The 14814-nt window shown below is 39.5% G+C and overlaps 1 protein-coding gene across 1 annotated transcript in view; it reads right to left on the bottom strand.

The window, feature by feature from the left end:
• Positions 1-2704: 2704 nt before the first annotated feature.
• The window catches only part of STPG1 (sperm tail PG-rich repeat containing 1), a 362003-nt gene continuing 349893 nt past the window's right edge, over positions 2705-14814 (bottom strand). Inside the window, exon 9 of the mRNA XM_053707188.1 lies at positions 2705-2841. Within this exon, the coding sequence (XP_053563163.1) occupies positions 2768-2841 (74 nt within the window). The 3' untranslated portion in view covers positions 2705-2767. The remainder of the gene's footprint in view (positions 2842-14814) is intronic.

Raw genomic sequence — 14814 nt, forward strand, 5'->3', positions numbered from 1 at the left:
TTTATTATAGGGTTAGTGAGGCAGATTAGGGGTTAATAACTTTATTATAGTAGCGGTGCGGTCCGCTCGGCAGATTAGGGGTTAATAAGTGTAGGCAGGTGGGGGCGACGTTGTGGGCGGCAGATTAGGGGTTAATAAATATAATATAGGGGTCGGCGGTGTTAGGGGCAGCAGATTAGGGGTACATAAGGATAATGTAAGTAGCGGCGGTTTACGGAGCGGCAGATTAGGGATTAAAAATAAAATGCAGGTGTCAGCGATAGCGGGGGCGGCAGATTAGGGGTTAATAAGTGTAAAGTTAGGGGTGTTTAGACTCGGGGTACATGTTAGGGTGTTAGATGCAGACTTAGGAGGTGTTTCCGCATAGCAAACAATGGGGCTGCGTTAAGAGCTGAACGCGGCTTTTTTGCAGGTGTTAGGTTTTTTTCAGCTCAAACAGCCCCATTGTTTTCTATGGGGGAATCGTGCACGAGCACGTTTTTGAGGCTGGCCGCTTGCGTAAGCAACTCTGGTATCGAGAGTTGAAGCTGCGTTAAAAATGCTCTACGCTCCTTTTTTGGAGCCTAACGCAGCCTTTATGTGGACTCTCAATACCAGAGTTATTTTTATGGTGCGGCCAGAAAAAAGCCGGCGTTAGATTTTCGGGTCGTTACCGACAAAACTCCAAATCTAGCCGCTAGAAAGCAATAGCTTGCAAAGTAACCCCAGACGGGGCATGAGAGGAAACGCAGGGCACTGCATGTGCAGATAAATAGAATTGGGATGCTTGAGGAGACAGCTGTGGCACATCTGAAACAGGAGGCTCCTGAACAGCATCCACATTAGCTAATGATGGCTCGGGGTCAAAAAGTTTATTTCTATAAGCTAAAGTTCTTTCAATACATGAAGAACAAAAAGGTACTGGGGGTTCCACCTGGGCATCAAAACATAAGCTACAGGTAACATCCTGCACAGCCTCTTGATTCATAATAAAAAAATAAAAAAAAAAAAAAAAAAGCAAATAGAAAATCTTTTAACTTTAAAACTTTTTTTTTAAACTTTTAACAAAGGATACAATACAGAACAAAAAAGGTTCTTAAATAAATGTTCCCTTTAAATTTACCAAATCAAGAAAACATACCCCAGGCAACACTCTACAACTCAGCAGAATTACTGAGGTGCCCTACCTGTCCTGCAACCCGCAGAAAACTGTGGAAAAAAACTATCCCGTTTACAATCCGGATTCCAGAGAAGCAAAAACAGCAAGAAGCCTTCTAAACGGCAGAGCCATCTGAAATATGCGCACCTCACTCTACAGGAAGTGAAGAAAAGCGCCAAAAAAACTCTGACATCAAAGAATCAGAACCTCCCTAAAAGGGCGGTCCTACAGCTGACAAAAAAGCCATTTTTTTTTAAAACAACTTTCTTGAAAACAGGCTTAAAACCAAACAATAAAACCCCCAATAAAAGTACATAATCCGTTACAAAAAACGGATCCTCACTGAGCCATCAATAAAATAAATAACTCCTCACATTAACAGTGCCTGCAAAAACTGCCATAAAAACCTGCACCCTGACAGGAATAATAAAAAACGCCCCCCCCCTGCAGCGTTTCAGCTGAATAAGTGGCAATTTTTTCCCTGTTTCCACAGAAAAATAAAACTGACACTTACCTTAATATTTATCTGTCTAGCAGTAGGACGGCTCACCTGGTTTGAGAGGATGCCATCCCTCACATGGACCTGTGGAAATACAGAAAGACTGAGTAAACTTACTCAGGCTATCTAAATAGGGCAGGAAAATGTTTTGGGAAAACACAGTGAGGATTGTACCCCACAAGTTCCCAATTGCTTAAAAGCCACCACTGCCCTACTGAAGAGACTGACATGGGCTAAGCCTAGACCCTTTAGAAAGATCAGAGCAAACCTACTCTGCTTTTAAAATAAAAAAATCTTGATTGTAGATCAGACACCAAAACTTCACCTCCTCCTTGCACTGCAGGCAAAGAGAATGACTGGGGGTTATATATATATATATATATATATCTATAACATAGCCAGAAAAAATGCACTCTCAGGACTTTCACAATGAAGTTACTTTTATTCCTGTAACGTTTTCGGAGGTCTTGCCTCCTTCATCAGCATAGCATGACTATGCTGATGAAGGAGGCAAGACCTCCGAAAACGTTACAGGAATAAAAGTAACTTCATTGTGAAAGTCCTGAGAGTGCATTTTTTCTGGCTATTATTTTTTGCAAAGTTGCACCCAGGCAGTCTTCCTCTGAGGGCGAGATCTGGTGTTTTGGATACCTATATATATATATATATATATATATATATATATATATATAAAATTTATTCTAGCCCTAACAGTTTACTTTATGGGGCCGATTTACCAAATGGTGGGCGGACATGATTCGCTGTAGCGAATCATGTCCGGCCGACATCGCTGTATGCCGACAGCATACGCTGACGGCATGTAACATTGCACAAGCAGTTCTGGTGAACTGCTTGTGCAATGCCGCACCCTGCAGATCCGCGGGCAATCGGCAGCTAGCAGGGGGTGTTAATAGGGGGATGTTAGTTGCGCTAAATATTCTATGATAATTCTTCTTTGCCATGGACTTGTAATACCAGATAATGCGCTATTCCTAACACGGCCCAGGAAAATTGATAGTGCACCTTGTAATCTAGACCTATATGTGTTAAATTTATCCAACAACACATTTGTGGAATTGCTGAAATACAAGTTTATTTTTTTAAATTATTATGAATGCTTGCTGAAACTTTCAGGCTGGAATCCATTTTTTGCCACTGTTGCTGAGAAATGACTGTTTTACGGGTAATTCCGGACAGTATGAACCTACAATGAGAAAGAATTGTCATTAACTTCCAACAGGAATCACTTTTGATTATAGTTATGGAGTTATTATGTAATTATGTATCAAATTTTGCAATAAACAGAAGAGCCTAAATGTGTCCAAGTTTTTTTAAAGCAATAACTACCTTGCTGGAAACCTATCAGAATGTTGGCAAGTTAAATGTTAATATTATAAGCAATGCAGTAGAAAAGTAACAGTGCCAGAACAATATTGCTACATTGAAGTATAATGTAGAATTCTTGCTGTATAATATAGCTTATAGTCTGACATTATCACTCTTAACTTTTTCTGCACCAGTTCATGACAGTTTCCCTGCAATGTCAGTTTTCTGTTCAAGAAGACTGCTGTGAACTGCCCCACAGAAAAGTAATACAATGAATTTGCTGGCATCAAACCCCCTATCATAATAGCATGATTTTCACTAGACATTGGCGCATAGAAATTGAACTGTGGTGAAAGATAGTGAGTGAATGTAAAATTAACATTCATTCACTATCGAAGGCTTAGCATGTAGGTGCAGCAATGAGGCTTAGCATGTAGGTGCAGCAATGAAATGCTGATGTAAAAATGGATCATCAGCTTGATGGTGGAGTTTTGCTGTGAAGGTGGAGTGCAGTTGCGTTGTGTGGAGGTGCTGAGAAGAAGAACAGTTGACAAGGAGAGGCAGAAGGGAGAGGCATTATTGTGCCTTATGTGAGTAAGTAGGCCCTGATCTGGCTGATTTGAGGAATGTGGGCAACACAAAATGAGGGGAGAATAGAGAAGGCTGGTTAGTCATCAGAACTAATTAAGCAGCCTTTCTGAAGAAGCCTTTCAGAGATTTTTGCTATTCAAGTTGTAAAGTAGGGGTATGTGCTTAAAACATTAATTTAAAGGAATATTGTGGGAAAATAATATATGATCTGTACCCATATAACAGTTATTTTTATAAGCAGATAACTCCCTTAAAGGGATAATGTATTCAGACAAGCAGCTGATAAGTGATTTGTATTTAAAGTAACTGCCTGTTGGTTTTATATTCTGTAACCGTAGGTTTTTTGTTTTTTTTTCTAATTTTTTTTAAATGTAATATTAGGTTTTTTATTTGTAATGCATTTTTTTATGGTAATTAAGGGGGTGATAGGGGGGTTAGCTGGTTAGGGTTGTTTAGAGGTTAGTAGGTACTTTGCAATGTGTGTTGTTGCGGTTTAGGAGTTAATTGTGTAGAGGGGTACTTTACGATTTGGGTATGTGGCGGTTTAGAGGTTAATGTAGCAGGGTAGTTTGTGATGTAGGGGTGTGGGGGTTTAGGGGTTAATAGTGTAGAGGGGTACTTTGCAGTGGGCTATGTGGCAGTTTAGAGGTTAATAGTGTAGTTTAATGTAACTACTTTCTCTGGCCAAACTCTTTACACAAACTTTCAGGTTGCATAAAAAGTTGAATCGTTAAATTCAATTGTGCTTGACCAATCACATTTACTTTTTAACTTTTAATAGGAGCAGACATTGCCGCTCAACAGCACCCTTAGAAAATATTGGGAGCGTAAATTACTGCGAGTTTGCGTAAACAAAACCACAGTAATTTAAACAGCGTGCCACTTGTAATATGGATTTGAGAATAAAAAACACCACAATCTCGAGATCGTATTTACATTCACGTGCTAACCATGGAGTGCCAATTTATAATCTGGCCCAAAGTGTTTGGTAATTTGTTTAGGCTAAACCCATTTTTATCCAAGACAGTGGTAACTATTTTGGCATCTTATGTTTTACTATAATTGTACCTGTTACAAATACATTTTTGCTGTTCTCATGCTCCTGTTTACTAATAGAGCTGTGGGAGTTATACATTTCCATCCAATAAGCAATCTTCATGTTAGTATCGGTATCAATTAAATATCTTTATCTTTAATTTTTTTCATGCAAAATGTTTTTAATTTGCTGCATGATAATTTTATTAATATGCCTTCAATGTTGTTTACATTTATTTTGAATTAACAAGAAATTAATATTTGTGCACAAGTTAATACTAGAGATTGATTCCGCACTGGCTGATAAAGTCAGCTCCCAACACTTTACCACAGCTATAAAAGATTATTCTTTATCAGCAAAGAAACCATAAAAAACAGTATTACAAGTTAAAAACCAAAGTTATATGCTTACCTGATAAATTAATTTCTTTTACGATATGACGAGTCCACGGATTTCATCCTCACTTGTGGGCTATTAACCTCCTGCTAACAGGAAGTGGCAAAGAGCACCACAGCAGAGCTGTATATATAGCCCCTCCCCTTCCCCTCCACCCTCAGTCATTCGGCCGAAGGTATAGGAAGAGAAAAAGGAAAGGCTAAAAGGTGCAGAGGTGACTGAAGTTTACAAAAAATATAAAGAAAAACTGTCTTAAAAAGAACAGGGTGGGCCGTGGACTCGTCATATCGTAAAAGAAATTAATTTATCAGGTAAGCATAAATTAACTTTTCTTTTACAAAGATATGACAAGTCCACGAATTTCATCCTTACTTATGGGAAACCAATACCATAGCAATAGGACACGGATGAAAGGGAGGGACAAGACAGGAAACTAAACAGAAGGCACCACTGCTTGAAGAACCTTTCTCCCAAAAATAGCCTCAGAAGAAGCAAAAGTATCAAATTTGGAAAATTTGGAAAAAGTGTGAAGGGACAACCAAGTCGCAGCCTTACAAATCTGTTCAACAGATGCATCGTTTTTAAAAGCCCATGTGGAAGCCACAGCCATAGTAGAATGAGCCGTAATTCTTTCAGGAGGCTGCTGTCCAGCAGTCTCATATGCCAGGCGGATGATACTTCTCAACCAAAAAGAAAGAGAGGTAGCCGTAGCTTTCTGACCCTTACGCTTTCCAGAATAAATAATGAAGATGATTGACGGAAATCCTTAGTTGCCTGTAAGTAAAACTTTAAGGCATGGACCACATCCAAATTATGCAACATATAATCCTTCTTAGAAGAAGGGTTAGGACATAAGGAAGGAACAACAATTTCCTGATTAATATTATTATTTGAAACAACCTTAGTAAGAAATCCAGGTTTGGTACGTAACACCACCTTATCAGAATGAAAAATGAGATAAGGAGAATCACACTGTAGCGCTGAAAGCTCAGAAACTCTTCGAGCAGAAGAAATAGCAACTAAAAACAGAACTTTCCAAGATAACAATTTGATATCCATGGAATGCATGGGTTCGGAACCCCTTGAAGAACTCAAAGAACTAAATTCAAACTCCAGGGAGGAGTATTGGGTCTAAATACAGGCTTAATTCTAGATAGAGTCTGACAAAAAGACTGAACATCTGGAACATCTGCCAAACGTTTGTGAAAAAGAATTGACAAAGCTGAAATTTGTCCCTAAAAAGAACTTGCTGATAACCCTTTCTCCAATCCTTCTTGGAGAAAAGACAGAATCCTAGGAATCCTAACTTTACTCCATGAGTAACCCTTGGATTCACACCAATAAAGATATTTACGCCATATCTTATGATAGATTTTTCTAGTGACAGGCTTTCTAGCCTGTATCAAAGTATTGATGACCGAATCAGAGAATCCTCGCTTCGATAAAATCAAGCGTTCAATCTCCATATAGTCAGCTGCAGAGAAATTAGATTTGGATGTTGGAAAGGACCTTGAATGAGAAGGTCCTGTCTCAATGGAAGTTTCCACAGTGGCAGAGAGGACATGTCCACTAGATCCGCATACCAAGTCCTGCATGGCCACGCAGGCGCTATCAGGATCACTGAAGCTCTCTCCTGTTTGATTCGAGCAATCACGCGTTGGAGGAGAGGAAACGGTGGAAACACATAAGCTAGGCTGAACAACCAAGGCACAGCCAAGGCATCTTTCAGTTCGGCCTGAGGATCCCTTGACCGGGATCCGTAACTTGGAAGCTTGGCATTTTGTCGAGATGCCATCAGATCCAATTCCAGTCTGCCCCATCTGAGAATCAATGGGGCAAATACATTCCGGTGAAGTTCCCACTCCCCCGGATGAAAAGTCTGTCGACTTAGAAAATCCGCTTCCCAGTTCTCTACTCCTGGGATGTAGATCGCTGACAGATGACAAGAGTGGGCCTCCGCCCAACGGATTATCTTGGATACTTCTATCATCGCTAAGAAACTCCTTGTTCCCCCCTGATGATTGATATATGCCACAGTCGTGATGTTGTCCGACTGGAATCTGATGAATTTGTCCGAAGCGCATAGAATATTGCTCTCAGTTTCAGAATATTGATTGGAAGTAGAGACTCCACCTGAGTCCAAACACCCTGAGCCTTCAGGGAGTTCCAAACAGCACCCCAGCCCAGAAGGATGGCATCCGTTGTCACTATCACCCACGAGGGTCTGGGGAAACAAGTCCCCTGGGACAGATGGTCCAGCGACAACCAGCAAAGAAGAGAGTTTCTGGTCTCTTGATCCAGATTTATCTGAGGAGATAAATCTGCATAATCCCCATTCCACTGTCCGAGCATGCACAGTTGCAGTGGTCTGAGATGAAAGCGAGCAAACGGAACGATGTCCATTGCCGCTACCATTAATTCAATTACCTCCATACACTGAGCCACTGATGGCCGAGGAATGGACTGAAGTGTTCGGCAAGTATTTAAAATCTTTGATTTTCTGACCTCTGTCAGAAAAATTTTCATGGCTACCGAGTCTATCAGAGTTCCCAAGAAAGGAACCCTTGTCTGTGGAACAAGTGAACTCTTCTCTATGTTCACCTTCCAACCGTGAGTTCTCAGGAAAGACAACACTATGTCCGTGTGAGATTTTGTCAGTTGAAAAGTTGACGCCTGAATTAGAATATCGTCCAGATAAGGCGCCACTGCTATGCCTCGCGGTCTGAGAACCGCCAAAAGAGACCCTAGAACCTTTGTGAAGATTCTGGGTGCTGTGGCCAACCCGAAGGGAAGAGCCACGAACTGATAATGTTTGTCCAGGAAGGCAAACCTTAGAAACTGATGATGATCCTTGCGGATAGGAATATGAAGGTAAGCATCCTTCAAGTCCACGGTAGTCATATATTGACCCTCCTGGATCATTGACAATGCAAGCAGTAGGTTGTAAAAGAAAACCCTGATTAATAAACAATTTCTTTAGGAGACCCTCTAATTTTTTATCCATAGTGTCTTTGAAAGCACATCTGTCCTCAATGGGTATAGTTGTACGCTTAGCCAGAGTAGATATAGCTTCCTCCACCTTAGGGACCATTTGCCACAAGTCCCGAATGGTGTCTGAAATGGGAAACATTTTCTTAAAAGTAGGAGGGGAGAAAATGGTATACCTGGTCTATCCCATTCCTTCTTAATAATTTCCGAAATTCTTTTAGGAACCGGAAAAACATCAGTATAAGTAGGCACTTCTAAATATTTGTCCATCTTAAACAATTTCTCTGGTGGTATCATAATAGGATCACAATCATCCAGAGTCGCCAAGACCTCCCGAAGCAACAAACGGAGGTGTTGAAGCTTAAATTTAAAAGACATAACATCCAAATCTGTCTGAGGTAACACATTCCCTGAATCTGAAATTTCTCCCTCAGACAGCAATTCCTTGACCCCCAACTCAGAACACTTTGAGGGTACATCGGAAATAGCTAATAAAGTATCAGAGGATTCAGTATTTACATTAATACCTGACCTACTGCGTTTACCCTGCAACACTGGTAATTTAGATAATACCTCTGTAAGGGTAGTTGACATAACTGCAGCCATCTCCTGCAGAGTAAAGGAATTAGACGCACTAGAGGTACTTGGCGTTGCTTGTGTGGGTGTAAAAGGTTGTGACACTTGGGGAGAACTGGATGGCATAACCTGATTCTCTTCAGATTGAGAATCATCCTTAGGCACACTATCTTGACCTAAAATATGGTCTTTACAATGTAAGGCCCTTTTAGTACAAGAGGTACACAATGTAAGAGGGGGTTCCACAATAGCTTCCAAACACATAGAACAATGAGAATCCTCAATGTCAGACATGTTGAACATACTAATAATAGCCACAAAAGTCGTTTAAACACTTTATTTATTGCTTTAAATAAAACTTTGAAAAACGTGTACTGCGCCTTTAAGAAAGAAAAAGTGAACAATTTTTCCAAAACTGCTTAAATAACATTAATTTGCTACCAAAATTCACTAAAACTAATTGGTATATCCAAAAATTATTGCACCCTATGAGAAAGGTGAAAAATAAGACTCTAAAGTGATAAATATAACAGTTTACACAAAAACACCCTCTGCACCTCGCCACAGCACTGCTGTGGCGCCTACCTGCCCCCAGGGTACTTCAAAATGAACAGCCAACACTCCAAGCCAGAGACTACTGTCCAGGAGCAACCGGAGTTACTGCTTGCTGCTCCTTATGTCAGAAATACAAAATAATAAAAGGGATTCCAGTAACATCCTTCTGTGAAACAGGTCTACTGCTTACCCCTTCCCATATAGGGAAATAAATGCCAGCCAGTTCTGATATATCAAGTCTCTTCAGAAATAAAAGGCTGCACATACCTTAATGCTGCTTGTAGCATGAAACCGGTCTCCACACTGAAGATGTCTCATGTGTTACCTTCAGAAGTCTTGTGGGAACCAGCGTGGATCTTAGTTACAACTGCTAAGATCATCAACCTCAGGGCAGAAATCTTCTTCCATAACACCCTGAGGAAAATAGTACACACCGGTACCATTTAAAATAAAAAACTTCTTAATTGAAGAAAATAAAACTAACAACTCACTTTACCTCTTCCTAGTATAACACAGGCAAAGAGAATGACTGAGGGTGGAGGGGAAGGGGAGGGGCTATATATACAGCTCTGCTGTGGTGCTCTTTGCCACTTCCTGTTAGCATGAGGTTAATATCCCACAAGTAAGGATGAAATCTGTGGACTCGTCATATCTTTGTAAAAGAAATGTATTTCTTTCATGGTGGTGAGAGTACATAAGCCATTACATGTTGGATTAAAGTCCAAAACTTTAATCCCTCCCACTTTCCCATGATTTCTTAGTCATACATATGACTAAGAGAAAGGACAAAATCTAAAAAAAAAAACACCACAAAAAAAAAACTAACCCCGAAATAGGTACTCACCATTCCTGAGGTCCGGCAGTGAAGGTCTTCTTCTAGGCGGCTCCATCTTCATCCAGCGCAGGGCCATCTTGTTTCTTCATCCCGGTGGCACGGAGCGGAGTAGGAACAGCGGCCGCACAGACATCCAGCGTGGAGGATCCTCTTCATGTGATCATCTGCTGCACACTGAAGATTGAATGCAAGATACCCATTCTATATTGGGGTACATTGCATTCCTATTGGCTGAAATATTCAAATCAGCCAATAGGATGAGAGCTGCTTAAATCCTATTGGCTGATTTGAACAGCCAATAGGATTTAAACAGCTCTCATCCTATTGGCTAATTTGAATATTTCAGCCAATAGAAATGCAAGGTACCCTAATATAGAACGGGTACCTTGCATTCAATCCTCAGTGTGCGGCGGACGATCGCATGAAGAGGACCCTTCACCTCGGATGTCTGCGCGGCCGCAGTTCCAGCTCCCCTCTGCCCCACCGGGATGAAGATGGAAGATGGCGCCGCCCTGGAAGAAGATCTTCGCCACCTGGATGAAGACTTTACTCCGCCAGGAAGAAGATGGATGTCTGGACTTCAGGTATGGTGAGTACATTTTTTGGGGTTAGTGTTAGTTTTTTTTTTTAGGGTGGGTTTTCTTTTTAGATTAAGGCTTTTTTAAATTTTTAATGTGCACTTAAGAGCTGATTGCCCTTTTAAGGGCTATGCCCATACAAATGCCCCTTTAGGGGCAATGGGTAGATTAGTTTTTTAGAGTTAGTTCTTTTTTATTTTGGGGATTGGGTGGGTGAGGGGTTTTACTGTTACGGGTTAATTTGTAGTTTTTTTAATGTAAAATAGCTGATTTCTTCAGGGCAATGCCCTACAAAAGGCCCTTTTAAGGGCTATTGTTAATGTATTGTTAGATTAGGGGGTGTTTTTATTTTGGGTGGCTTTTTTGTTTTTATAGGGGTATTATATTAGGTCTATTTTTTTATTTTGTATAATTCCGTTTATTATTTTCTGTAATCTTATATTTTTTTTATCTTTCGTAATTTTAGAGTTTGTTATTTTTTGCAATGTTAGGTTTTCTTTGTTTTTTTTCCATAATATTAGGATTTTTAATTTTGTAATTTATGGTTTTTTGTTTTGGTATATATATTTTTTTAAATAGTAATGTTAGGTTTATTTATAGTTTAAGCTTATTTTTTTTTTTATTTCACAGGAACGTTTTTATTAATTTGAAGGTAGTTATATTCTAAGTTTAATTTAAAGTTGGGGGGGGGTGTAAGGTTTAGGGGTTAATAGTTTCATTTAGTTTGTTGCGATGTGGGCAGGTCAACGGTTTAGGGGTTAATAGGTTTATTTTAGTAGTAGCAATGTGGGGGGCCAGCGGTTTAGAGGTTAATAGGTTTATTTACTGTTGTCGATGTGGGGGGCGGCGGATTAGGGGGTTAATACTTTAATTTAGTGTTGGCGATGTGGGTGGGCAGTGGATTAGGGGTTAATAGGTAGTTTATGGGTGTTAGTGTACTTTGCAACATTTTTGTTATGAGTTTTGTAAAATATTTTTGTTTCGCAAAATCCATAACTATTGGTCTTTGATTGTGGAATGGATCGTTACGGTATAAGTCATAATGCTAGCGAAATAGACTGACCGCACAACCTGTAATTCGGGTGAGTTGAATATTCCACACTCAAAATGTTTGAGTGCCGAATGGATTGTTGCGGTATAGGCTAAAACTTTAGTGGTATAGCCGTACCAAGCGAATTGTAATACGGGTGAGCTGACTTCCGCTTGCAATGGCTAATTTTTCAGCGGTATAACCGTACCGCACAACTTGTAATCTAGGTCTATGTGCAGAATTATGTAACATTATTTTTTAAATTTACTGTTTCTTTAATTCAACATGTTTACAAGAACTGCGTATGCTGTCGGCATTTATCGATATGCAGCGGACATGATACGCTACATCGTATCATGTCTGCTCGCACTTACATAAACATACCCCTATGTCCACTATTATATTTCCAGTCAAAAATAGAAATTCAAAGTTTAAACTCAGCTGCCCCCTATGCTCTGATATTGTTAGTTTGTTAAAGGTGCTGATCTCAGAGCTAAAAATAAAGGCCAAAGGAATTTTTTTGAAATGTAAGTATATTTCCATTGTAATTGGTATGCTGGTGCTATGTTCCACTGCAACATACTTTCCATTTGCTTGTCTCTTTAAGGACTTACATGCGATGGAAAATGTAATCAATATTGAAACATAGGTACTTTCTGTTGCAAATGTTAAAAAACTTGTTTGGTTATTCTATATGCTTAAAGTGTATTATTTTTAAAGTTTACAAATAGAAAAAAAAACAATTGAAATTTATATAAAAAATGTAGTAAAATACAACTTTAGGAAATTAGCTAGATACAATTACATTGGTATTACTGATTACAATTTGCAAATGAAAATACATTTTTAAAACCTTTTAAGGTTTTATAGTCATATAATAATAATAATAATAATAATAATAAAAAGCTGTAAAGAGGGTCTCTTGGGTGTTTTGGGGTTCATTCAGAGGGGGTGGTAAAGTGGGTGTTACTAGGATGTGGGGTGTTGCACTTAGAGCAATATAATGGAGTTTCTTGAGTATTGGGGCTTGTGTTAGTGGGGTTGTGTAGGACCTCTGGGATTGCTTACTGGAATGCTAGTGTTGGAATCGCTTGCAGGTTGTTTTTAGGATTATTAGGGCGGCATATAATATAGGTACCATTGCATTTATGGTTTCAATAAGAAGATCAAAAGAGGTACAAATATGTTCAGTTGCAAAAATCTGCAATGAGTTAGTAACATGTAAATAGCACACAGCAGTTTGATACAAGGACAAAAATTGAACCACTAGTAAAAATACCTTAGTCCGAGTTTATTGTTAATTGTGTCCCCCTTTTTATGGCTCAAATGAGATCTAATACTAAATATTTGAAAGTAAATAAAACTAAATTGTAGATTGCGTGCCTCCACTGTTTCTTTATTTAGATATTGGGAGTCAACAATCTTTATGCTCAGCTCTTACAGTCTGATACCAATTATAATTAAACCACAATTTCAACATTTGTTAAGAAACCTTCTATTAAAGGCAAGTAGCAAATTGCTTTCCATTGCCAAACACTGCCCTACACGCAATCAAGCTTGTTATTACAACCAGTTGATATTGTGAAATTTGTCAGACCTGGAATTCTTAAAAGTTAGAACTTCCACTCACCTAGATTACAAGTTTTAAGCGCTATAGGGAAAGTAAAGAACGCAACAAACAGTTAGCTCTTTTGCGGCCCAAAGTCCCTAACCTAAAAATAAAACCCACCCAATACACCCTTAAAAAGCCTAACACTAACCCCCTGAAGATCGACTTACTGTTCTGAAGATCCGACATCCATCCTCAAGGAAGCGGCAGAAGTCTTCATCCAACCGGGTCGAAGTCCTCAACGAAGCAGGGAGAAGTCTTCATCCAAGCCGGGGGCAAAGTGGTCCTCCAGACGGGCAGAAGTCTTCATCCATCCGACGCGGAGCGGCTCCATCTTCAAGACATCCGACGCGGAGCATCCTCCTTATCCGACATACTAACGACGAATGAAGGTACCTTTAAGTGACGTCATCCAAGATGGCGTCCCTTAGATTCCGATTGGCTAATAGAATTCTATCAGCCAATCGGAATTAAGGTAGAAAAATCCTATTGGCTGATGCAATCAGCCAATAGGATTAAAGTTCAATCCTATTGGCTGATACAATCAGCCAATAGGATTGAGCTTGCATTCTATTGGCTGTTCCAATCAATAGTAATAGCAGCGGGCGTAAAAAAGCAGCGTTAAGACCTCTTAACGATGCTTTTTTACCTTAACGCACAACTCATAATCTAGCCACCAGTTTGTGCGAGCGATATGGCTGCGTTGAGCTCCATACCGCAAACAAAAGCAGCAGTGTTTTGACATGCTAGAGCATGCTTTCTCCATAGACATCAATGGGGAGAACCGGGGGGAAAAATTCTAACATCTGCGATCGCGGAAACAAAAGCTCCGTAAAGCAGCCCCATTGATGTCTATGGGGAAAAAGAAAATACAGTTTAAAGCTAACCCTAACATAAACCCCGAGTCTAAACACCCCAAATCTGCTGCCCCTGACATCGCTGACGCCTGCCTACAGTTATTTACCCCTAATCTGCTGCTCCCGATATAGCCCCCACCTAAAATTATTAACCCCTAATGTGCCGCTCCCTATATCGCCGCCACTATACTAAAGTTACTAACCCCTATTCCGCCACTCCCCAACATCGCTGCAACTATATTAAAGTTATTAACCAATATTCCGCTGCTCCCCAACATCGCCACAACTAAATAAAGTTATTAACCCCTAAACCTCTGGCCTCCCACATCATTACCACTAAATAAACCTATTAACCCCTAAACCGCCAGCTCCCCACATCGCAAAAAACGAAATTAAACTATTAACCCCTAACCCTAAAGTAACCCTAACCCTAACGTAACCCTAACACCCCCTAACTTTAACATAGTGAAATTAGATCTAAATTAAATTTACAATTATTAACTAAAAAATTCCCATTTAAAACTAAATACCTGTGAAATAAAACCTAAGGAAGCTACAATATAACTAATAGTTACATTGCAGCTAGCTTAGGTTTTATTTTTATTCCACAGGTAAGTTTGTATTTATTTTAACTAGGTAGACTAGTTAGTAAATAGTTATTAACTATTTACTAATTACCTAGCTAAAATAAATACAAACGTACCTGTGAAATAAAACCTAACCTGCCTTACACTAAAACCTAACATTACAAAAAATAAAAAAAAACTACCATTACAAAAAATAAAAAATTATCAAAAAAA

The sequence above is a fragment of the Bombina bombina genome, chromosome 3, assembly GCF_027579735.1.
Source record: "Bombina bombina isolate aBomBom1 chromosome 3, aBomBom1.pri, whole genome shotgun sequence".
NCBI lineage: Eukaryota > Metazoa > Chordata > Amphibia > Anura > Bombinatoridae > Bombina > Bombina bombina.